The sequence below is a fragment of the Chroicocephalus ridibundus genome, chromosome Z, assembly GCF_963924245.1.
Source record: "Chroicocephalus ridibundus chromosome Z, bChrRid1.1, whole genome shotgun sequence".
In the NCBI taxonomy this organism is placed as follows: Eukaryota; Metazoa; Chordata; class Aves; order Charadriiformes; family Laridae; genus Chroicocephalus; species Chroicocephalus ridibundus.
The window spans coordinates 64,726,382-64,750,401 of record NC_086316.1 but is presented as its reverse complement, the minus strand read 5'-3'; the positions used below and the strand labels follow the sequence as shown (position 1 = coordinate 64,750,401).

At 38.9% G+C, this 24,020-nt stretch overlaps 1 protein-coding gene across 1 annotated transcript in view; it reads left to right on the top strand.

Moving 5' to 3' along the window:
• The window catches only part of ZSWIM6 (zinc finger SWIM-type containing 6), a 113,158-nt gene that overhangs the window by 54,560 nt on the left and 34,578 nt on the right, over positions 1 to 24,020 (top strand). Inside the window, exons 2-4 of the mRNA XM_063319352.1 lie at positions 8,001 to 8,357; positions 17,687 to 17,835; positions 18,362 to 18,512. Of these exons, the coding sequence (XP_063175422.1) occupies positions 8,001 to 8,357; positions 17,687 to 17,835; positions 18,362 to 18,512 (657 nt within the window). The remainder of the gene's footprint in view (positions 1 to 8,000; positions 8,358 to 17,686; positions 17,836 to 18,361; positions 18,513 to 24,020) is intronic.

The window sequence follows — 24,020 nt, the reverse complement described above, 5'->3', positions numbered from 1 at the left end:
AATCTGAGTTTATTTGTTCTTTGTTGCTCTTCCTCGTTTGGAGCCACTTTCCCATTTCTGATGTTTACAGTTGTGCTGTAGCAACTAAGCATAACTTCTCCCTGCAAATGTGATGCAAAAACTAAGTAGCAGTAAAAGCTGAAATGGTATTACCGTGGGAGATGGATAACCTGGGCTATGGCATGAATCTCTGCTGCGTGCTCCCTGCAGGAGGCATGTGAGGTTCTGCTTACCATAGTAGGTAAAATTCCTCCTCACAAGCTAGCAAGAAATGTCATTGCACTGATCCTCTGAAGATTGGTCATAATCAGTCCTTGTTCTTGGGCACCCTCAGCGTACACGTGGGATGCGGATCCTTGGAGACTGTTTGCATGTCCTGCTGTTTCAGTCTGTTCCCTTTGCAAAAAACAAGGGCCTTTGAAGTTCATCAGCAGACTGAAGGTTTGTTTATAAAAGTTTAAATGTAGATTAGCAATCTGTCTTAACGTCTTGTTTCCAGTTTTTGTTATGGCTGAATGTAATCTTGAGTCTGATACTGGCCTACATTTATATTCTATTCCAACTCATCTATAAAGATTTTCGTGTACATTAGCTGGACAGTCTGAGCAGTGTGACTAGTTAAAACCTCAGTTATTTTGGAGTGGCTCTACTTCTAGCAACTTTCTTGAGTATTAATTACCCTTTTTTTCCCTTACCCTTAATTTTGAATTTACTTCCAGTTTCTCTTCAGCACCGGTGTAGTTTTGGTGACTCCCACTTCATACTTTTCCTGCAGCGAGCTGCTGTATGACAAATCCAGCCAGTTTTCCTCAGCTCAACCTATTCAGTCTCCCTCAAAAGCTTGAGATTTACTATATTCCATGCATAATAAATCATAAAATGTTAGTTTGCCCACATTCTGCAAAGCTTATGATTTTTTTGCATTCTTGTTTTTTTTAAATACCTGTCATGTGGTCTCTGTGAGTTACGTTATTAGAAAAATTGTCACTTATATAAATAAGTCTTCTCTCTGCTGGCGTCTCACCGTAAACTGTACTCTTCTACTCCTCAGCTTCAGGGTTTCTAGGCTCACATTGAGATTTCCTTTTTATTTACTGGTGCTCTGACAGTATCTTGTACTGAGAGAGGAGCTGCTAAACTCTTAGCATAGAGGAGCAAAGTTTGTTTAAACTGATGCTCTTTTAAAACAAACGAACAACAAAAAAACCCAACCCAACAAACAACAACAAAACCAACAAAAAGGCTTGGGTTGCATACCTAATAGAGGGTGGCCTGCAGCCACGGATTGCTAGCCTTCTTGACCTGGCAGGAGTCAGTCAGCATTCATACTTACAGCAAATGCTCGGCACTATGTTAAGCCTTTAATTGAAGAGACTTGTCTGCGTCTTCTCTGCTTCTGCTTTGTGAGCCATAAGCATCATTTGCCATGGCATCCTAGGTCACAATTTGAACATCACTGTGCTAGAGGTAAAGTTCTGAGTTAAGCTGTCTGGAAGGCATTTTTCTAACATATCTCTTATGTACACAAAAATGTTGCTGCTTTTGCTTTGCCTGCCAGCTAATGCTGCAAACACATAGAACGGGGATATCCATATTAAACGAGTTGGAGTACAGATGACTTTCAGGTTTTGCAGAGATGTGATCCAAGGCTGTGAGCAGTGCCAGTGAGAACATCATTCTGTAGTTTGTATGGGATTCCTGGGTGGTGGGTTGCAAGTTGTTTAACCACAGAGATAGCACTGAAACCTTGAGGGGATCCTTGAGGCCATGCTCATGGGGTGCATGTTTTGTTCAATGCCTCCACCTCCAGACAGCATGAGCTGCTACAGTCTGCATCGGTCTCAAAACAGTCCAGATCCTGTATCGCTGTTTTGCAGGGCAAGGCATTTTGCTGTGTTATTTGCTGTTTGAACAGCCTTTCCTTGTCTTTAGGGAAGAGTAGTGTGGATGGTTGTAGGCCATCAACAATCATCCATGACCCCTGATGGGAACACAGCGATAAGTGTCTGCTTTTGAGCAGCAGAGATGTGATCCGGCTTTGCTTGAGGGGTTAGTGGAGGCATTAGTTGGACAGTTTTCAAACTTGAAGGTTTGGGCTGCTGAAGGAAGTTCTGGAAGATTTTTTTTTTTTTTCAAAAAGCAACTGTTGAATTCAGAGTTGGGACAAATAAATCTTGCCGTTTGAGTCACTAGTGCTATCACCATTAACAGCACGCATGTTCTTGGACATGCGCCGGCACTAGTGAACTTTAAAGTTGTTGGTGGAGCATGTGTGTGGAGTTACTTAACGCTACTTCCACTCCCTCGTCCCAAAATACCAAATCCTGACTATTGCCTTTATGAAAGGGAGTTGTAAAGTCAGGGCGTTTTTTTGTGATTGGTCTGTTAGTGTTTTGGTGCAGTGATAATGGCAATTTTATTCTAACTGGCAGTGCTCTCAAAACATGTGCTCTCCTATATGCTGTGCATTCATTACATACAGTAAACATCTTATGTGCTGCTCGTGGTAATTAATTTATTTTTTTTTTCTGCTCCTCATTACCTTTGTACTGGCATGTTTAAGGTACTATGGGTAAGTATTTTCCATTTTAAATCAATGTTTTCTCTGGTTTATAAATATGCTGTTAACATTAGCTTCAGGCTGAGTGGTGACATGCAAAGTTTTGACTTCATAATAATTTCAAAGGGTGTTGTTGGTCTGTTTTTAGAGTGTTCCAAAGTTCAGACAGAATTGAATGTAGGATACTACTTTGCCATTTTAAATGAAAACCACTTCTTAAAAGGCAAAATTTGAATGAGGTAAACATGGTTTAGACTTTTGCTTGTCTTGGGAAAAAATAATGCAACCACTGGTCTAAGTTATGAAAAAATAGCTAATGGGCATAGTTGGAATCTACTTTCCATAAGCATTTCTTCTTGTTGTTGTTTGGTAGGCAAGATGAAGCAGAGGTGTTTTCCACTTTACACAGTGATTGTATGTTTGCCAAGTAATATTGTAGTCTGAATAAATCTCAGCTGGTAGGTCTGCAAGTTAATTTAAATGACTGTTAAAGATAGAGGGTATGATTCTGATTACCATTGTAAAATTATATAGGGGGAGGTTACCTGCGTAGGTCTTGCACACTGAAGACTCCTCAGCTCCCAGAACAAGCTCTTCCATTTTTTTTCCTCAATAAGTTACCTCATCAGCTTCTCTCTTCTTCTGTGAACATAATTGTGAATGCGTTTCCCTGACTAAGAGTATATATATGGTTCTTGTAAACTACTTGGAAAAAGGGTCGGTTGATCAATATTAAGGAACGCATCCATTTTCCAAATACAGTTGATAGCATGTTTCCTAATTCTAGGATAATGTGTGTGTCGTGGATGAGGAATGCACAGTGTTCTTGAAAGGTGCATGGCAGCAAGCTACTCAAAAAAAAAAAAATTTTTTTAAGCTTTAAGGTAATTCTGTAATCCAGTTCGGACACTTTTCTATTTTCTGTGAAGGATAAACAATACCCAATGGTGAGGCATGGTTGCATTTCAATCAAAGCTTGGAATTACAAGTGTGAACTTAACGGTGATTTTTTTTTTTTTAACTACTGGAATTCTTGATGGCACAGATGTATTTTGAATATATGCAATGCAGGTTTTCATTTTTAATACATTTTGTTAAAGTACTATTATTGTATGTTCATAAGAATAGCCTGCTTTTTTTCTTTAAGCTGATAACATGTTTGTTTTGATATGTTACTGGTATTTTTGAAAAAGCAGCTAAAAAGTTGATTGAGAAGGAATTTGTTTTTCAGACAAAGTTCACTCCATAATAGCTTGCTGTGTTGTTGGCTGAATCACAAATGAATGCGGCCTCCCTTGAATGAGAGGTTTTTTCTTTAATTTCTTTTTTTCCTGTGTCTCAGGAACAATCTCAGAATTTTGAATTCTAAATTACTAAGAGAAAAGAAACCAAGGATCTAAAATTTTAGATTGAATTACTATTTATAGTTAATTTAAAAGTTGTATTGTACTCTTATTTCTTTGAATCACAACAATACATAATCTCAGCATAACTCCACTCCCACTCCCCCTAGCATTTTACATGGCTTGTTGTTCTGATAGCTTTTGTTCATTTTGTTCTGTATTTTTTTAAAATGCATCTTTGGACCTGGGTATATTGGGGAAGATGCTTTGTAACACCAGGTGACAGCAGAAATGAATTAAGCTTCTGAGATACTGTTGCAGCAAAGTTACTGCTGCTTATCCCATTGGAATAGTGGAACTCGCTACTTCAGAATTTGTTTCTGACTTGAGTAACTAAAAGCTGATGTGCTGCTGCTTCTCCACATGCCACTGTCATTTCTCCTCTTTAGTGTCTTACAGTTTGAAGGGGGTTTTTTTTGTTGTTTTATTCTAAAGTATTTATTTTTTTTGACAAGTGTATATGCTTGGGCTGGCAAGTACTTACACAGTAGTAATGTGTATTTTCATTTGTCAGACAGCTTTTCAGTCCTGTAATGGTTTGAGTTAATAGATCGGACACTCTCAAACAGATTTTGGCAAAAATTGCTTTATAAAAATCACTGACTTCTTAATGCTTTCCTCCTGATGGCACTTTAGCTCAGTCCCCTTAGAAAAGTACGGCAGCTGAAAACACTATTTTTTTTTGACTTAAATAACTTTTGCCGTGTGTTTGAGGTGAGTGTTCAACAGAAGCAGAATCACTTTGTAAAACAAGCTTCACTTTGATACATTGTCTTAATGCTCCAACTGCTTTTCTAAACGCATTTTTGCAGAATGCAAAGCCTCTGTGCATTGGAAATGTCAGCAGAGCTTGAATTACTGGTCATGTGCCGGTTTGAAAACAGTAAAACATTTTGAACAGCAGCAGCTGAAGGGAAAAGGTGAAACATGCCTGCTCTATAAATAGCTTCTGTAGTGAACACCCGCTTTTCTGCCTGCAACTCTTTTGTTGTCTTTAGATAGTAGTGAACGAGCTTTTTAGTTTAAAAGTGAAGCATTAATGTTCTTGGGTTTGTTTGAGTGGGTTTTTTGTTTTGTTTTGGTTTTTTTTGGTTGAATGGATAAATATTTCCAGTAAAGGTTTGTAACTTAGAGTAAAAGAGGAATTTTCACTCTGAAGGAAAATACCTATTTGAAGTGAGGGCTTGCAGCTTTTAGCTGAGGAGACTTTTTCTGCTTCTTTGGATCTGTTAGTGAAATGTCATTATCTTCAAGTCCCCGCACAGGTGATTCCTTTTGCCTTCTTCCAGGAGCATTTAACATCGCTCTTCTCAGCAGGCTATAAATTACTGCTGGTGAAAGCTTTCTAGCAAAGCACAGCGCATCAAATTTTACCTGCCACTAACTTTTCTTACTTTATTTGGAGAATATTCGGTGGTTATGTTAAAAGGTTAAGGCTATGTCAGTGGGAGGGGAACATCCCCCCCTGCTGAGTACTCCCCATTGCTGGGGGCAGCGGAGAAGGTGGCATTTGATGTCTGGTACGTTAAATTATAACAGCCCTACTGGGCCTTCTGAGCTGAAATTTCCTGAATTGTTTTCCCTGGCATGCTGAAACCTTTTTAAAGGTCATATTTACTAACAACAATTTCTTTCTTTAAACACACAGCAGAAAAAAGAGAAGGAAAACAGTGTTTCATAATTACCAGGCACAGACACCTCTGTGGCACAGTTAATACAGAGCTTCTACGTTTTAGCCTGCAAGGGCAGCTGACGTTTTTGTTTAAACCCTCTGTAATTTAAGAAGGGTAGGTTAGGTAACTTGACTGTATTACTGCTGTCATTGTCTAGCATTTATAAATGTTGTTGCTTGTAACATGAATTGTCAAAAAAATCTCAATGGAGGGGGAGCCGTGTTTGTGTCTGAACAGTGTAGGGACTTAAAGGCAGGCCTGCTGTTAACTCTGAATATTTCTGGGGACATTCATGTCTCTGGGAAGACTTTAAATTTTTTCAATGCTTGAATTACATACTGACAAACTAAAAGTTATAATATTGTTGGAGCAGCTGGTTGTTTGTTTGGTTTCTTAATTGGTTTAATAGAAAATCTTTCATTGGGCCTTTTTCTATTGGAATTAATAGGAGTTCAGGTACATAGGGAGAGTAGGAAGGGGTGGGATCAGGCCCTTTTGGTATTCAAGTGTTAGGCTTTTCCTCAGCTCATAAATTAGAGACAGTTTTATGTATGTTTCATAGGAAAGTGATATTAAAAAGAAAAATCTCCCGCACAGTTTCTTTGGGACCATCAGTTCAACTTTCGCTTACTCAGAATTAACCTGAAGTAGAGCTGGCTAAGTGTTAACAAAGCCTCTCTTTTTGAGAGGAGGCATTTCCAGGTGCATGCAGTGGCAACTTAAAAACCAAAGGGAAAGGCTTCGGGAGGAGCTCATGATGCAAGGGGCAATTCCACTGCCCTTCTCCGTGAGACAAGAGGAAGACTACCGTGTGCTTCTGGGATGGTTCGTCCACTCCCTTCCTCTCTGTGCACTCTGCAGCTTACTGCCTCGTCAGCCTCAGCTTTTAACTACTTTAACTGGTAAACATCCTCTTGCAAAGTCAAGGTTAGTGTGTGCATATGACCTTCTTCAGGGTAGAGTGTCAGAGTACTGCAGCTGAATGTAATCCAGACAGTGATGCTGACTGCACAACCTGCTCTGAAATGTACAGTGTGAAAAAATGGAAGAAATGAGAGATTTTCCTCTTCATTTCCTGTAACTTGAGGAGCTTCTTAAAAACAATTGGGGATACGGCATTTTGGACTAGACCTGTGTATATATTTCTTTTTTCCCCACCTAGTTTTCATGTAATACTGCTTCCTACAATACGCTTTTCTTGTATTTCAAGAATACTACATCAGTTTTGGACTTTGAGGGACTGGTTTTATATTATTTCCATTATAAATAGTTAACGTGTCACACCTTACTTTTAGTGTCCATCCCAGATTTTGTATGTGCTGTCTGTTCAAGTCTTATACTGATACAGCATAAGAAATATAGTTTGTATCGCCATGTATGTATGTCTCTGACTTTATGCTTGAGCCAGAATTAATGCCATGCTTACATAAAATCCAAAAGAAACCCCCAAATTCTGCTATTCAGTGATAACATATTGAGGGCCAAACTGGGAGAGGTGGGTTTAGGTCTTATGTTCAGAGTTTGAGACCTTGGTTCAACAGGGTGCCGTGTTGGCTAGTGGCATCTTTGCTGAAGTGAACATCTTGCTTATGGTGTACCATTACTTCTTACAATACAAGAAAACCTAGCTCTTTTGCCTTGTGCTTTACTATGCTGCATGGAAAAGAGGACCGTAATGCAGAGTCCTGAAACATTGCACATGTGTCTTATTTAGTATTATAAATCTGGTATCCTGTGTATTCCTAATTACAGCGGTTTCCATCTCCAAAGAGCTACACAAAAATAGCTGTCCTACTGGATCGCTTGGGTGAAGGTGAGCTTTAACATGAGCTCAGTGGTGGGAGAGGTGACGGCAAAGAGGTGAAGTGGCTTGTGTCAGTGAGTTAGTGGCAGAGTTGAGACTAGGACCTGGGTTCGTGCCACTAGAGTGCACTACTTCCCTCTTACTTAGTCAGAGAATGGTTAAATTTGCTGGTAGGTGCTGCAGGCTCCCTGGTGGGGGGTTTGGAAAATTGCTGCCAACTTGCTGAGTTACTGGCAGTTTCACATTGGTCTTAATCGGTTGCAGCTCTCCTCTGCAGCTATCATTTACCAAGTAAATGTTTGTCTTACTTTCAAACGTTTATAAATGTTGTGATGGAATGGCAAAGAGAGCTTGTAAACTGGGGTTTTACCCCCCTTTTGATTTTACTGGTGATGAAAATGGTACGTATGAAAGAAAGGGTTAATAATACCTGTAATTAAAGCAAGTTCTTAAGATATATTGTTTCTCAGAAATAGATGATGACATTTACTTTTTTAACAAAACATTCTTAACGAGATACATTATTTTACTTATTAACTTCTCTTTTTTTCCCTACACAGGTTTCCACTTGAGTGGCACAGTGACAGAGCCTGCAATGCAATCGGAGCCAGAAACTGTTTGCAATGTAGCTATCAGCTTTGATCGTTGCAAGATTACCTCAGTGACCTGTAGCTGTGGAAACAAGGACATATTTTATTGTGCCCATGTTGTGGCACTCTCTTTATACCGGATCCGCAAGCCAGATCAGGTCAAACTGCATCTTCCCATTTCAGAGACACTCTTTCAAATGAACAGAGACCAACTACAAAAATTTGTACAGTATTTGATCACAGTGCACCACACAGAAGTTTTGCCAACTGCTCAAAAATTAGCAGATGAAATTCTTTCTCAGAATTCAGAAATCAATCAAGTCCACGGTGAGTTTGATTCTTGTTCTTCTTTTTCCTTCGTTCCCTCTTTGGTTTTGAGCTTTTTTGTGGCATTCAGGAGTGTGACCTGCGGAGATCCCTTCCAGACAGAATTATTCCATGTTTCTATGGTGTTTACAAGAGAGGATTCTGTTATTGAACCTTCACTTTAAGATGTTTAGAAAGCAGTACTTTTTGGAAAAAAGAATTCATAAGCAATGAGCTTGATGTCTCCAGTGCTGTTAATATGTGGCCTGATCCACTTTATGCTTGTATTTTCCAGCTGTGAAAAAGTAGTGATGTTCTTTGTATAGCCACATTGCTTAAAGGAACTGTCTTCCCAGTTTACCAATGGTATCTTTTTGCTATTCTTTTTGAACTAATCTTCTGACATTTTGGTTGTGTAATTCTGTTTTAATGGCAAAGCATAAAAGCAAGTAGGTGTTACTGTTTGTTTGGTTTTTTTAATTCGTTAAATATACTTTTATTGTCCTTTGGGATTTGGTTTCTATATGAAGTCAGAAGAAATAGAAAAACTGTATTTCAGTGCCTTTTTCCTGTTAGTGGTGCAGCAGCCTATAGCACCAGCAAAGGTCTTGATCTTTCCCCGCCCTTTCTGCTACATGTGGTTTTAATGGCTCTCAGTTTCTTGTACTGAACATCTTATGTTTGTTAAAGGGTGCTGAGTGTGACTTGAGGCTTCTGAGATGGCTTTTCTGTGGATCCTGCTGAACTGAAAGTGGGTAATTGTGCGTTTGAGCTGACCCAGCTAGTTATTAGAGTCCTGTATTCCTGTAAGGTCACCTGATAGAAATGTCCTCTAAGGTGACCATAACTGTAGGCGTAGGAGCAGCTTAGAGGTGAAAAGTAAGGTATCTAAATATCTAAAAATGTCTTTTTTTTGTTTGTTCATTGACAGGAACAGTTCTTGTGTGTTAGCCATTTAAGAGTGATGAGCTCTATTCCAAAGAATTTGCAATACAAACACAACCAAGCTGCTTAATAGTAGAGAAAGAAAAACAGGTGTGTTAGATACAGTGTAGGCAGAACAAAAGGGAGTCTTTCTCATAACAGGACTCACTGGCAGCCAAGCCCCTCTCTTTAGGGTCTGGTGACCCTGGCAGGTCCAGGCAGGTGGTGCTGCAAGAAGGTGAATTTCAGGAGCGGGGCTCTCTTTTTGGCTTTGGGGGTTATAGGGATGTGGCCAGAGGCAAGGTGGTTGCTCTAGCTGTTATGGAACATAATGAGAAGGTGATTGGCAGAGCTGCCTGGTGATGATGGAAAGAATGGGAAGCGAAAAAGCAGATGCAGGACATTAAGCAATAGAGGAAGATGCTCAGATTTGGTAAGCTGAGGGCATATATCGCATGAGAGCTGGTAATAGACTGAGCATACAGAATTAAGGGGAAGGAAGAATTATGGTGAGTATGAGAGGCACAGAAGATTCAAACAGTCAAGGGTGATTAGAAAAGGGGAAGGCAGGGGTGGGAAAGGAAGGACAGGTTGTGACTATATATGGCTGTATTAGATATACGGTGGCTAATGTAAGAGAAATGACAAGCTGTTGCAGAGAGAGCTCAAACTTGATCAACATTAGGTCTGTAATTATACTAATCATAGGCATGTAAGTCTTCGTCAGCTATTTTCTTATTGTCAAAATATCTCATTATTCATTACTACTTAAAGTATTTTTAGAAAGATATTTGATGTTTGTGTCATAGCCTAAATAGCAAAAAGAATAGGAAACAAAAAAGTAAGTTGATGGCCAATTATGAAATTTCACAATGAATTTGAGTAGGGTAGTTTAATAATATCCACGAAACTAAAAGGCTTCTTACAGATGCTACTGTTTTCCTAGTAAATGAGATTGCAGTGTGTCTCTGTTGGCTGTTGGTGTTTCTTAATAAGATACCAAAAACTGAAGTACAAAATCCAGGCAGCGTAAGAAAATAAACTGCTATTACCAAAGAAAGGTGGGTTATAAAAGAGGATCTATAGTCTCCTGCTTTTCTTCTGAATCCCATAAAACAATGGTCTGATTTTTTTTTTTAATGTTTACAATGTTAAAAAATTACAGGATTCTTTTAAGGAAAAAGTAAGTCCCTCTGTTTATGTAGCAAGTAAGCATTCTTCTGGGATTCATGCTGTAATTCTCATCTTTGATCAAATTCCTTAAATTAAAAGTAATGAAGTTAACCAAAAGAAATCTATGAAAAATAACCAGAAGTAATCTGTGTCTGGTTCTGATAGTATAGGATGGTGAACATAAGATCACTGTTCACTCTGTCATATCTGCTGTGCTGCAGAAGTTCATTTTGTAATACAAAACTGTCTTGTAGACCTGTCTTGCGTTGCACAGTTTAACCTCACAAAACTAGTGTTTGAAGAGGAATTATGTTGAACACTTCTTGAAGGCCCAGGTAAGTAAGAGGAAAAACTTACAAAAAATTGCTTATAAAAGTAAGAGCAGACCAGGCACAGAAACACCAGAAACAGCTTTGATCAAAGGGAAGTCCTGAATCTGGAGTTGGATGAGGAAGTTCTTTTCAGTGTTACCTAGAGGTGTTTTAATTTCAGGGGTGTTTTTTATATAAAAATTCAATTTTTTTTTTATTTTTTTCTTCTTCTCTCATGGTGGCTGTACTAGTTCTAGTTTTCATGTATTTCCAGCAATAGACAAAAGAAATCCACCCTTGAATACTGTTTATTTGTACATAAGAATGATGCAGGACTCTGAAGAGCTCTGACCACAGTGTCTTGTTGACTTGCTTATGAGCTGGCTAGGGAGATGGAACAACTCTGCAGTACTTTCCTGTCACGAAGGGTGAATTGGGTAATTGTTTATTTGCTCAAATTTCTGTCTCATGCAGCATTTGATGACTGGCTTTGGCCACTTTCCTTGTGAAGGAGGTTACTGGGGGGACTAGGGAAGTGACTTACCTTGATGACACGGGTTTTGAAATGACAAATCCCTTTGAGTTCCTGGCAGGAAAGAAATGATGCAGTATCCTTTTTTGGTTCGTGGCAGAGCTTCACTGCAGGAAAAAATAAGGGGATGCTGTTAGAAGAGCAGGAAAGTGTTGTCTGTACACTAACTTTTTCAGGAGAATGGAGTGATTTATTTGAAATGCTCTCTGTATTTCCCATGATAATTTTCACATGGTGTTGATTACCTTACAAGAGGGTTTTGCATGTTTTTAGAGCACAAAAGCACCTCTTAGATTTGAGAAGACTTATTGTTTTCTCTTTTTCTCATGAAACACTGCTACAGCTCTGCATGTTGCTGATGATTTCAAAACTGGAGATCTGTGGGGTCTAATCTTCTGTGCTGAAGACAACTAGGTATTCATACAGATACCCTGATGTCTGTGCAGCATAACTCTTGGCTTCACATTGGGTTTCAATTTTGGGCCGCTGACTCAGGAAGCTGGATGTAGATTTGGATCCTGCTTAGCTGTGGCTTTTTTCCTCCCTGTTAATTTTTGTACCATAGTAGCAGTGGAAGCTGGCAGGTGTATAAGGCTAGGAAGAGAACAGTCAGGATGATGGATTATCAGCCAGGTTTGTCATCTTGGATCAGTCGTTTCTTAAGTATGAAACTTCACTTAAACGAATTGATTGTAAGGTCAAACTACATTCCTGAGAATTTGAGTGGAAATAGGAAAATCACTGCAGGAATGTGGGAGGAGGAAGGGAAGGTTTGTTTGCATATTCATCTCATATTAGCACTGATTATTTGTTGTGTGCATAGTGAAAAAGGGTCTGCCTTTTATTGGTAGAAGGACAGCCTAGCAAACAGTTTCATTTTTGCCTTTTAAGCTGTACTGTTTCTTTCCCGAGTGTTTAGTGCTGCTGTTGCAATCTCTGCTTTTAGAAGAACTGCGTGAATTTTTCCAGACTTTCTCCCTTTCTCTGATTCTCCAATTCGCAATACAAGTCACTCACCAGCACAAAACTACATGCAGATGAACTCAAATTTAAGAGGGAGGACCTGGGAGGAAGCAGTTTAAGTACACTTGTGTTCTCAGAAACAGAGGTACCTGGGCAGTTGCTGCTGTATTTGTCTAGGCAGATCTAGGTACATCCTCTGCAAACATTAATCTGTAACACATATTAGGAGTGCTGGTGGAGGCATTCAAGAAGGAAACATGTATCCACAAAATTGCTTTAAAATAAAATTTCAGAGTACCCAGTGCTGTTCCATTATATTGTAAGTTCCAAAGGGCAATTAGAGGTACAGGTGAGTATGTGTTAATGTCCACTGAGTGTATTTAACTGAAATGAGGGGGATTTTAGCGGAAGATTGTAGGGTAGGATAGGGCTGAACAACAGAAGACAGTGTATTGCTGATCTACTAGAAAACAAGAGTGTGTTAAATGTTCGAATGTCTAATGTTAAAGATGATGAGTTATTAAAAACATGATAGAATCTTTCATATGGCCCTGCTTAAACTGGCAAAATTGATTAAGAGACTAGTTGCAAAAGAAGAATGTAGGAAATGGCAGGTGAGTTTCCTTTCAAGAAGGGTGAAAGCGAAGAGCTCCAGTTCTTAGTATGAAAATTGTTTAGTGAACTGGAATGGGAAGGAAATAACAACAAGACTAGCAAAAACTAGAGAAATTTCAGAAACCCAAATAGATCGACAGCTGCAAAATAATGTGAAAAAGTAATTTATGAAAATAAAATTTTTAGGAAAGGTTTTTCCAGATACATTAAACATTGAAATAAAACTTGTTATAGAGAAAATAAAGAGTGAGATTTTTGTTTTGAGGCATGGAAGGTAAAAATAAATGAAAATAATGCATGCTAGTCTGTACTGATAAGGAAGTTCTTTTATGTACCACACACAAGTAGACTTTGAAACTTAGTGCGATATAACGTTTGTGAGACCTGGATTTGAGCTGGAGAGGTTAGATATTGTCAGCAGATAAGTTCATGCATTTGCTGTATGTGGGAGTGGAAATAATTTTTTTGAAAGTTAAAAACTTGTTGGGGGTTTATTAACTTTCCTCAGCAACTTAGAGTAACCTGTCTTGTCTTCATATTTTCTGTTGTTAGCACTGATTGCTTCACAGTAGTCACTGTTTTTCTTTGCTGAACAGGTGTTACATTCCACCCAAGAATTCTGAAATTAAGTATAAGATGAAGTGACTTATGTCTAAACTTTGAATCATTTGGGGAATCAAAGGCATAATAATATTTTTTGAATCATTAAGTTTATGATCATTGGTTTTGTGTAATTATTGTTTAGAATAATTCTAGCACACTAAGCTTATAAAACCAATTACTATTGTGTTGTGAAGCAGCGTACAGCAGTATTGGTTTCTAGCTGGGACCATTCAAATATTTTTTTCCATATCTTCTCTTTAATGCTGCTGTGAGGTGACACTTAATAAAATTTAACTGATCTACAGTTAATTTGTATACTTAAATTAATAAGATTATAAAATGAAGTTCAAACAAGTTTCAGTACTGCTATGAGAAAGTACTCTCAGCTTTTGTGATCAACTCTTGTGATACTTCAGAAATAAGGATCAGGGAAGCATTCTACTTTGTGCTGTTTTGACGCAATTTCACTGTTGATCTGCGCCTGACTAGTTTGCAATATAGGCAATTCTTAGCCCATTTTTGTCAATGCTCCTTGCTTTGCTTCTGCTTACTTTTTGAGGTTAAGTTGCCCATATACACCACCAGTTCTTGAATGTGGTTGCTCACTTTGAAAGCAGTTCCTCTTAAAATTGCTATGTAAATGATCAAAGCGTTTATTTTTTTGAAATGCTTCTGCTGCTTAGAACTCGGGAGTTGATTATACTTAACATGTAACTGCTATGACCAGAAATATAAAAGGTTGTTACCCTTTTTTCAAACTTCATTGGAATGTTTAGTGCTACAAACAGTTGTGCACAATATTCCTGCTTTGTTTGTTAAGATTGCAACTGAGTAATTTTAGTAAAAAAGCATGAGTAAGTGTTTATGGCTGTATCTATATACTGAGTATAAATACTTTATTTATTGTATGTACCTGTAAGTACCTGATGTAAAACCTATTTCAAAGACCAGTCACGACAGAAGTTAAAGCCAGAGGCTGGAGGGAGGGAGATTAATATGTTAGTGTCTATAAACTGACACAGTTTAATTACAGGTTTTAATGTTTAGTATAATTATACAGTGCTTTTCACTTTCATAGTTAAAATGTGAACTAATTTATCCTCATGGCACCCCTCTGAAGCACATAAGTAGTACTTATCCCTAGTTTACAAGTGGGGAACGGGATTTGGACTTGGTACCAAACTGTACTGCAGAGATTAAATTCAGGACTGACCATGTTCCTCTCGCAACCAGACTGTCCATCTGCTGAAGCCTCGCAGTGCCTGTTTGGGGCTGTCCCACACCCTGAGCAAAGCCACCACCTTTGGGTTGAACCTTAACTCTGCCTGTTGTGGAGCCTGAGCCTTCCTGATGGCTACTGCCAGGGCTTCGTCTTGAGGCAGCCCCCTCCTGTTGCTTGTTCAGATAGTTCTTGTCTACTCACCTGGTCCCATGTCTTCAGAAGAAGAATGATAGTGTGGAAATCCTGTCTGTTGCCCAAGAGTGATCTGTGTTTGAGTGGGAGAGGAAACAGGCTAGATCAATCGGTGTTCACCTGACTGTAAGCGAAGGTAGTGATCTTGAAAAGTGCCCGGTTGAGAGACATGGAGGTGGTCAAGTCTCGACCCCAAAACAAGAGTGACGTGGGCAGGGGAAGCTGAGGCTTCCCCAGTGCCACCACTAGGATGCAACAGATGGTTTGGATTCGTGCCTGATTGGACACTCCGTCTCTGTGCCTTGTTAGTCCATGGCTATTGCTGAAGACTGCCACTGGTGTAGGAAGATCAGTGAAGTACAACTGTAGCTGGTGCTGGTTACATGTACACTGAAATTTCTTTATACATCTCAATTAAAAATGTTGATTGTACCAAATGTAGCTTGTATAAGATCTTGTAAGGAAAAATCACTCTGAATCAGACATATCTATTGTAACGTGCTGAGCAGCATCGTAGAGCTCAGACCATCCTCAGCTTGATGTCTTCAGTTTTTACAGTCTTCTAGCCTGCTGGCATGAAAATAACACTGGTGTAAGCGTAGCAATGCTGGGCCCCTGGAGAAGGTACATTTGGGATCCTGCTGTGAGAAGAGGCCTTGGTGGGGGCAGTGCTGCTGGCCATGGGCAGTGGGCACCCATGTTCTTCTAAAGGAACCCTGTTGTTAAAAAATCTGCAGTAGCTTTGTTGAAATTTAACCTTGTAGCACAAAGTGAGTGATGAGCTTTTGATAAAATGTAAACAGTTACGGAAGGAATTTTGGGTTTTTTGTCCCTAAATAGGGAAGCTTAGCTGAGGAATCTTGGGGCTATTTTTAATTCAATTTAAAAGTAGCCATACCAAGATTATTTAAAGATAAATCTCCAATGAAGGGAGGGAAAATATAAATGTATTTTTTTATACTGGTGCTTTTATATACTTTCTTTTCGCAGGTCTTTTCTCTGTGTTTTAGAGCAATGAAATATTTAAAGTATTTGCAAGGTGATACTGCAAACCTGAGTCTGTGCAACAGCTGCCCTGCTTGTTATCATGTGGTTTATTTCCCTTTCTATCTTGTTCTTTGCAACTGAAGGCTTATCAGTATGTGTTTCATGTTGCTGATTGAATTGAAAGCCCCTTAAAACTAACATACTAAAGATGGAAGCACCCGTAGAAGAGGAGGCTTTTTCAGTCCTTGGTTTTTGTCTTGTGAGACACAGTTATGATTTCCATGGAAGACAGAAGAGTTCATTCACATTTTTGAAGACACAATTTCTTATTAATCTAAATATATATGTGTGTGTATATATACACAGCAGTGGAGTGTTCCCAGCTGTAGGCTCTGAAGTTGGAGGCAGTTTAGGAAGTTGCTGAGCTGGAAGAATTTTTTTTACTCTCTCAGCAACTAGTAGACAAGACATCTTTCTGACCCTTTAAATCTCCCGGTTTTGTTTTCATTGAATAAAGATTCCAGTATTCCCTGTGACCGCTTAAAAGCTTCACCTACCTGGCAGAACTGCAACTGTGAAATGAAGGCTTGAATCAATGTTTAATTCTTGTACATCTGGAGAGTTGTGGCTATCTTTGCTTTTCAAGTTCTCAGAACTTCTTTTGAAAAAGCAAGTTTTTACAAGTCTAACTACGTAATTTTCCTTCCCTGCCAGTATCCTTTTTTTGTCTATAGAGGTAACATGGAGTCAGATTTAAAAGTGATAGGTTGTGTAGTGTGATTCAGTTTCTAACATCTTTTCCAAAACTAACTGAGATAGAGATTACACAGTTGCGACAAGCCCAAAATCAAAATGTCAAGTTAACTTGAGTCTTGGGTGTACATAAAACACCTTATATATGGCATGGTGAGGCACTACCTTGAATTGTTTCCCTTTCAGTCTAGGTAAGTGTTTTTCAGCCTTTTCAGTCTGAATACCGTTTAAAAAAAGTCCAGTGGATGTGCAGGCATCTTCAGAATAATACAGATTACTAGATGGTGCGAGAACTTGTTTTAGTTAATTTTGTCAGCCTTTAAAAGAGGCTGCTGGTGAAAGATCACTAATCTCAATTGCAAAATTTGAATGAGAGCAGCCTGTGGCCAAAGCACTGCCTGATGTAAATGTGGTCGCTTCAGTTCATACTAATTCTGATAGAGTTGCTCTGAATTGAGTCTGTGCTGATGACATTGACTATGTAAAAATGCTCCTTTGGAAGCACCACAGTCTTACACAGCTGTAACACTTACTTGTGATGGAAATGCCTTTAGTGCTTTAAGACTCTGGATTTGTTTGGGGATTTCTTTTACTCTTTGTTTAGCTTTGCAGAGCCATCACAGCTCAGAGGCACCGAGGTGATGAATTTCCTCATGTTCATCAATAGCAGCGCTCACTAGCAGTCACTTAAACCTGAGCAAGATTGCTGAAGGTACAGGAATTACACAGGTGTTTTGGGGAAAGTGGTTTTAACATCACAGTAGTAGAAATACTATGCAAAGTCTAATTTTCCTTGTAAAGGCATTCTAATGTAGCTGCTGAGATTGGAGGAAAAAAACTTCGCCTTCATTTTAATGTTTAAAGATGTTATTTATTTAAATACCTTTTCATAGGCTGTGATTTCTAAGTGTTTAAGACTACTGAGGAGAAATCTATCTTAAAGAATGTTTAGATTAAAGCCAAGACATCCAAAACAGGATAAAACACAAATCCAAAACCCTTTGCAGTAGTCCTCCCCCTTGGACCCACTCTTCTTTATGTAGAACGTAATGATTTCTCTCCTTGCTGTTTGTAGGTGCTCCTGACCCAACAGCGGGTGCTAGCATAGATGATGAAAACTGCTGGCATTTGGATGAGGAACAGGTCCAAGAACAGGTTAAACTCTTCCTCTCCCAGGGCGGATACCACGGATCAGGGAAGCAGCTCAATTTGCTTTTTGCAAAGGTGTGTTTGAGTACTCTAAACCTTCCCTTTTTTCTCTCCCCTGTTCCCCAAGCCAGTCTGTACTTGTTCAGTCTTACTCAAAAGTCCTGTTCTGAAACAAGACAAAGCCTTGGGAACATGCTGGCAACTTAATAATGAGTTGTGCAGCAATGGACTGCAATCTGATGTGTCTTGAGCTCAGTTTAAGGATATGAAGTAACATTTCAACCATCTGCAGCTTTGCTGTTCTCTTCCTTCCCAGCCTCAAAATGCTGGAGAAACCTGTAGAAATCAATCTTGCAGCAGTTTACATAATACGTTTGTGGATTATTTGTGAAAGAAGTGTCTTTGAAGAATTGCAATGTGATACTGAAACCAAAAATTGTTAAAATTGGGAAGGCAGACTTTTTTTCTATTTAAATAAGAAATGTAATTTATATGTGTTGTGAAATTTTTAACGGAGGTGGAATATTTAACACTGCAGCATATTGTCTGTACTGTGATTTCTTTGTGTTTTCAAGTTTGTATTAAAAGACTCATTTCCTAGGTGCGAGAGATGCTAAAGATGAGAGATTCAAATGGAGCTCGCATGTTGACGTTGATAACAGAACAGTTCATGGCTGACCCTCGTCTGTCGCTTTGGAGACAACAAGGAACTTCAATGACTGACAAGTATAGGCAGCTCTGGGACGAACTGGGTAAATGCACAGACTTCAGAATCATTTAGGTGTTTATATGTATAATGAAGAAACAATTACATATTTGGGGTGAAGAGAAACTTTATTGTGGTACTAGGTAAAGCAGGTTAGAGTTTGGTGCAGTTCTGCTTTTTCAGTTAAGGTTGGGTGAAATTGAATTTCTGATCTAGAGCATGAGACTATTGCAGTTGGCGGAGAGGAAGCACGGTATGAAACGAGTACAATTGCAACAGGTTGTAAGTACCTGAGTATCTGAAAAGAATAAAGCAAAAAGTGGAAACATAGCTACACAACTGAGGGTAAGTATGTGAGCCACTAGTGCTAAACTGGAGAGATTAAGGAAGAAATCGATTCACAACTAGAGAGAAATAGAAGGCAAAAAGAGAAGATTCATTAAGAGTACGAGAAGACAGCAACAAAGGAAAGTAGAAGTCCATTGTTGAGTAGGAAAGGAGGTCAAATAACAGAGGGCTAAAACAATTAACACTGCTTTACAGGAAAGGTCAGTTGTGACCAGACACATGAATTAGGTGTACAATGGAGAGAGGAACACAGGCTGAAATGGGAAAGGGCTGTTTAAACTGGTAAGGTTTGAGAATACTTGTTCTAAAGTGTTCCAGAAAATCAATAATGTTTTTGAATTACTGCTTCAGAAGTTCTCAAAATCTGTAGGAATTTGTGGTAGGAAGGGGAAATTCAAAACAACTTGAACGTAAATGTCACCATTATTTTAAAGGTGTGTAGGTGAGTGGAAAGAATACTAAGTAACCAAAAGCATTGCTTTCCTAGGTATAAGGTACTGGAATGAACTACTAACCAGTTGGTGTCTTAAGGGTATAGAAGATATAAGCGGTAAAAGACAACCTGAATTATTTAAAATACAGTGGTAAATCTAATTTGTTTCTCTAAAAGATAATTTTCTGAGCATATGAATGAAGGGTTTAATGTGTATATCTTAGCTGTAGTAAGTTTTGGATGCTGTCTTGGAGACTTTCTCAAAGCAAGCTGAAGACACGCAGCCTAAATGGAATCACCTTATGGTTTGTGGAACTTGGAGTAGTTACCTGTGCTCTCACTCAATCTGGAAATACACTCCAAGCCTAGATTAAAGGAGTCTGTCTTGGGATATGTTCTTTTCAATATTGCTATGCCTGACTTATGTGGCATGGAACATAGAAATAAATAAATAAATATTAAATAACAAACAAAGAAAAAACCTTATATATGATGCCCTATGGGACGTTGTGTAAACACTGCAGAGAAGAGTCAAAGACCATAATGCCCTTCATATATTTTAAATGTCCAAAATCAAGCTAAATGAAATCAAAACAAAAATAACATGCTTCATTTAGAAAGGAAGCAACAAAAGCAAAACTTAATTTTTTCACTGTTAAAGGTTAAAGATGACCATGATTGATTGTGTGTTGACTGGTGGGGTAAGACAGGGTATAACCTGTTCAGCATAAATTATGTTCGCTCTAAATGAAGCATTAGGCTAATAAAGCACTAGCTATCTAGTTGAGATCATGAACTTCAGTGGTGGAAAGCCTTAATGTCAGAGCAGCCAAAGCTCTGTCGGAGAGTGTAGGTATAACTACTTGTCTTCAAGTGTAACAACCTTTCTAGTGTGTCATTTTTGTGATGCCTTGGCTTGTTGGGGAATAACAGTTTGCCAAGCAGGGCACGTGCTTAGCTGGACGTGTATGCAGCAAAATTGTATCCCACCGTACTGAAAACCGGAGGGTCTCATGCTTCATTGCTTATGTGGGTTGATCTCGTGGGTGGTGGGAGAGGCAGAAATGTGTTCTCCATCTGTTACCTGTAGCAGTGTTATCACAGGCTGCTAATAAACATAAAAGGTTTTGTTGAATTTTCGTAGCGGCTCCTCTTCTTGTTTCCTCAGTTTCATATTAACATCATTTCTTGACAGCACCTGTCTGAAGGTAGAGGAGGTGGAATCACTCTGCCTGCAGCATAGAATAAGGAGTATTTCAGATTAATTGAATTGATTAGTTTACCTCTGTTTAATCAGAATTATAGGTGCCACTCCCAAAAAGACACAGTGCAACCACCAGTCTCACCACTACGTTAGCTGCTGTGTTTGCAATCTGAGGCAGACCCTGTTGTTTCAGTCCTGAACTGCTCTGCTGCCTCTAACAGTATCAAGATATGTTGGTCATGTACCATGGTTTCAATTGCAAATACACTTCAGTCACTTCAGGTGTGTGGTAGGCTAAGGGTAGAACTTAACTTTGTTCTTCCATATCCAGCTTGTGTTTATGTTGCTAAACTGTTCACTTCTTCCTTCCAGTGGTGCTTAGCCGGTTGCCCCAAAGTTCTGGTTAATGGGATGAGTCTCTCCAGCTTGACTCCTACCTTATGTAAAACTTACAAACTGCTGCCACGTTTTTGCTAGGATTTTGCCTCGAGTTTCACTCAAATTAAACACATCCCTTTTCCCAGGTGAAATGTGTGTCCCAAAAAAAAAAAAAAAAAAATGCGCAAAAGTTGAAGGAGATTAAGGGAGACCAGGATTAGAATAGCAAAGTGCAGAAGGAAGAGCAGGATGGCCCTGGCAACATAAAATCTATGCCAGTAGTGGCAGAGAACTCAGACAGTGGGTTTAAGGGAGTGATATTATCATTATGTTCTAAAACAATGTTGCCTTCCTGTCTTGTCATCTTCTAGGATGTCAGGGAACTAAAATATCAATAGAGACAGACCTTTGCATACTTAACTTTTTGTATTATCTGTTCAGAGTAATCTGTGAGTGGCATATATGTATGTTTTTTAAAAAATGTTATCTATGATCTCATCTATTTCACAGGTAGGTAGCAATTTAACATTGTAGTTATTGAGAATTTTAGGACATAAAAAGTGTGTAAATATAGACTCTGCCTAACAAAGGCTTCCTTGCTTGCCCCGGTATGCTGTCTGCCAACTGCTAGGCATATGGCCACTTTGTCAGTTCCATCTTGGCGTAGGTTTTTAAGCACACTTAAGTAACTTCAGCTTTGTTCGTTGACTGGGTCACTTGAGCCTTTCATTAGAACTTAACTGATGCTTCCTGTCTGACATTGGGCATTGGCAAGGGTCCTGGAAAGACACACTGGGCTCTGATCAGAGTTTCTGCTAAGTCTATAGTAAGTTGTTGACTTCAGTAGAAGTCAGATTGGGTTTGAATGTTTGAGGGTGCTGAGTTAACAAAAAAAACAAAAAAGCCAACCCACCCAAAACCCACAAATACTTCATATCTAAGTGTGAACCTAGTGATGTTCTAATACAAAGTCCTAATTCTGTAAGCAATTTATGATTCAAAAGCCTCAAGTTAACAAAAAAGCCTTACACATAACTATCTAGCTGTTTTTTAAAGCCTTTAGATCAGGAGGAAGAATATAATAATTACGCCGAGCAGATTCCCCTGTTGTACATCAAATAATGGGGTTGAGCTAAATGCTACTTATGGAACTCCAAATGTGTAGTGTTGGAAAGGTCAAGATCACAGGACAAAGCTGTAGGGCTTGCTCATGGACTTCTCATACTAGAAGAATTTAGATGCAACTTCAGTGATGCACTGGTAAACACTTCCAACTTGCCACAGTAATACATGAATGCACTTTCCAGAGTTTAGAGCAGTTGGAATTCTTAGCGTTGTTGCTGTTAAAATGGTGTCTCAGTAGGTGAATTTCACGTGCGGATCTTTAGGTGTTTAACACTTGGTGATCATGGTTGAAGACTTCTGTATATCACAATGATTAATTATCTGAAGCCTCTTGGTTTCCCTTTTTAATTAAATTGCATTGGTAAAATGGGGGGATATGGAAATGCACAATAAATATCTGCTGATGCCTGTTGAGCGGGGATCTCTGATTTGAAGAAAAGGTCAGTTAACCCTCTTTGTAGTCTAGAGGGAATAAAAGGACCATGCAATCCTACTACAGCAGTCATTTGTTAATATTCATCCATGAAAAAATAAATAAAAGTTGCTTGTTGGCTACAAAAGTGAGATTTCCTTAAAAAGGGGGGGAAATTTGACTTTGTGCCCCAGCCCGGGGACTGTGATGGCTGTGAGGCTCTGCCTTGGAATTAAATGTTGAACACTGCCAGATGCCAGCCTTTGGGAAGAGGCTGAGTTTTGTCGGCAAATGGTATCTGCAAGTTAATTGGTGTTTTCTGCAGGCTTCTGGCTGTGAAATGAAATTGGAAGCCCTTTAGCCACATGGATAATACAGGACCTGAATACAAATGTCACATGTCACCATCAGGGCCCACTGCGAAACAATAGTGTTCCCACTCGAACACTGCACCATTACAGATCATTTAAATATGGGGATTACATTTAAACTAAAAGCCCCATTTGCCTTTTACTGCAATTTAAATGTCCTCTTAGCAAAAGCTAAGTGACAAATTAAATGAAAAAAGTGCCCACATTTTTAAAGCTGTAATGCAAAACAACCTTTTATTGCTTCTCATGTGCCACGAATGAATCATTATACTTGTCAACCCTAAACCAAGCCATAATTGGAGCAGCTACTGTTATCAAAGTGGGGCTGCTCTTGTGACAGCTTAATAAAGCTGAAACTGTTAAATTAAATCCCAGATGCTTAATCTGATGAAAGCAGTCAAGTAGAAGAATCTAAGACAAGTATCTACTGCATGGTGGAGTGATGGAGCCCAACAGCTTGTCAACACGTAGATTACAGGATCAGATTTTTTTCTGAACTACCATTTTCAGTATCTTTATATCCTCTTTCCTTCATCGTGAAGAAACTCCACATAATTTGCATGTTTCAAAACAAACATTTCTAGTAGATTTCCCCCATTTTGATATTTAAGAACTGCTTAAGGGGGAGGAGAACTGGCTTTTTTAAAGTCAAGGATTAGTTTCTTGTGGAACAAAAATACGATGGCTGTGTTATGGGGAAGAGGGTTTGTCCAAAGACCCCTTGCAAGGCAGGGCAGTGGATAAAATTGGCGAATGTGTTCTGGGTTTCTGTCATGCTGATCTTGGTCTCTGTTGGTCCTCTTATTTTATGATGTTGAGGAGAATTTAAAAGGTATTCTGTACTTCTAGCTGGGTAGTCTCCACATCTTAATGCATAAGCTTCTCCTTTCTACTTCAACCACTTACTGGTATCTAAGGTTTTTAAGCGTAGGAAGCTCTCGCAATATTGCCGTGACCCTCATTCATGCGATAAAGCTTTCCTGGGGACATCCTTAAAATCCTTTCTGTTATACATACTAAATAGGTTGTTGTCATAAAGGTATTTCCCGAGTGGAATAACATGTCTTTGCCTTAGTCTTTCTAGTAGTCTTCGTAGTTCTTCACAAGCACTTTAGCACTTTACCTTGTTTTGGGCTGCTTTTTAAAATCTTGGCACAGCCTGATTATCTACTTTGAGTTCACATTTGCTGATATTTTGGCCACTTTCTGGATTAGAGTGATACATTTTTGTGTTAAAATTTAAAACTAAAATATTATTTTGCAAGATCATGTCGTGCGGAGAA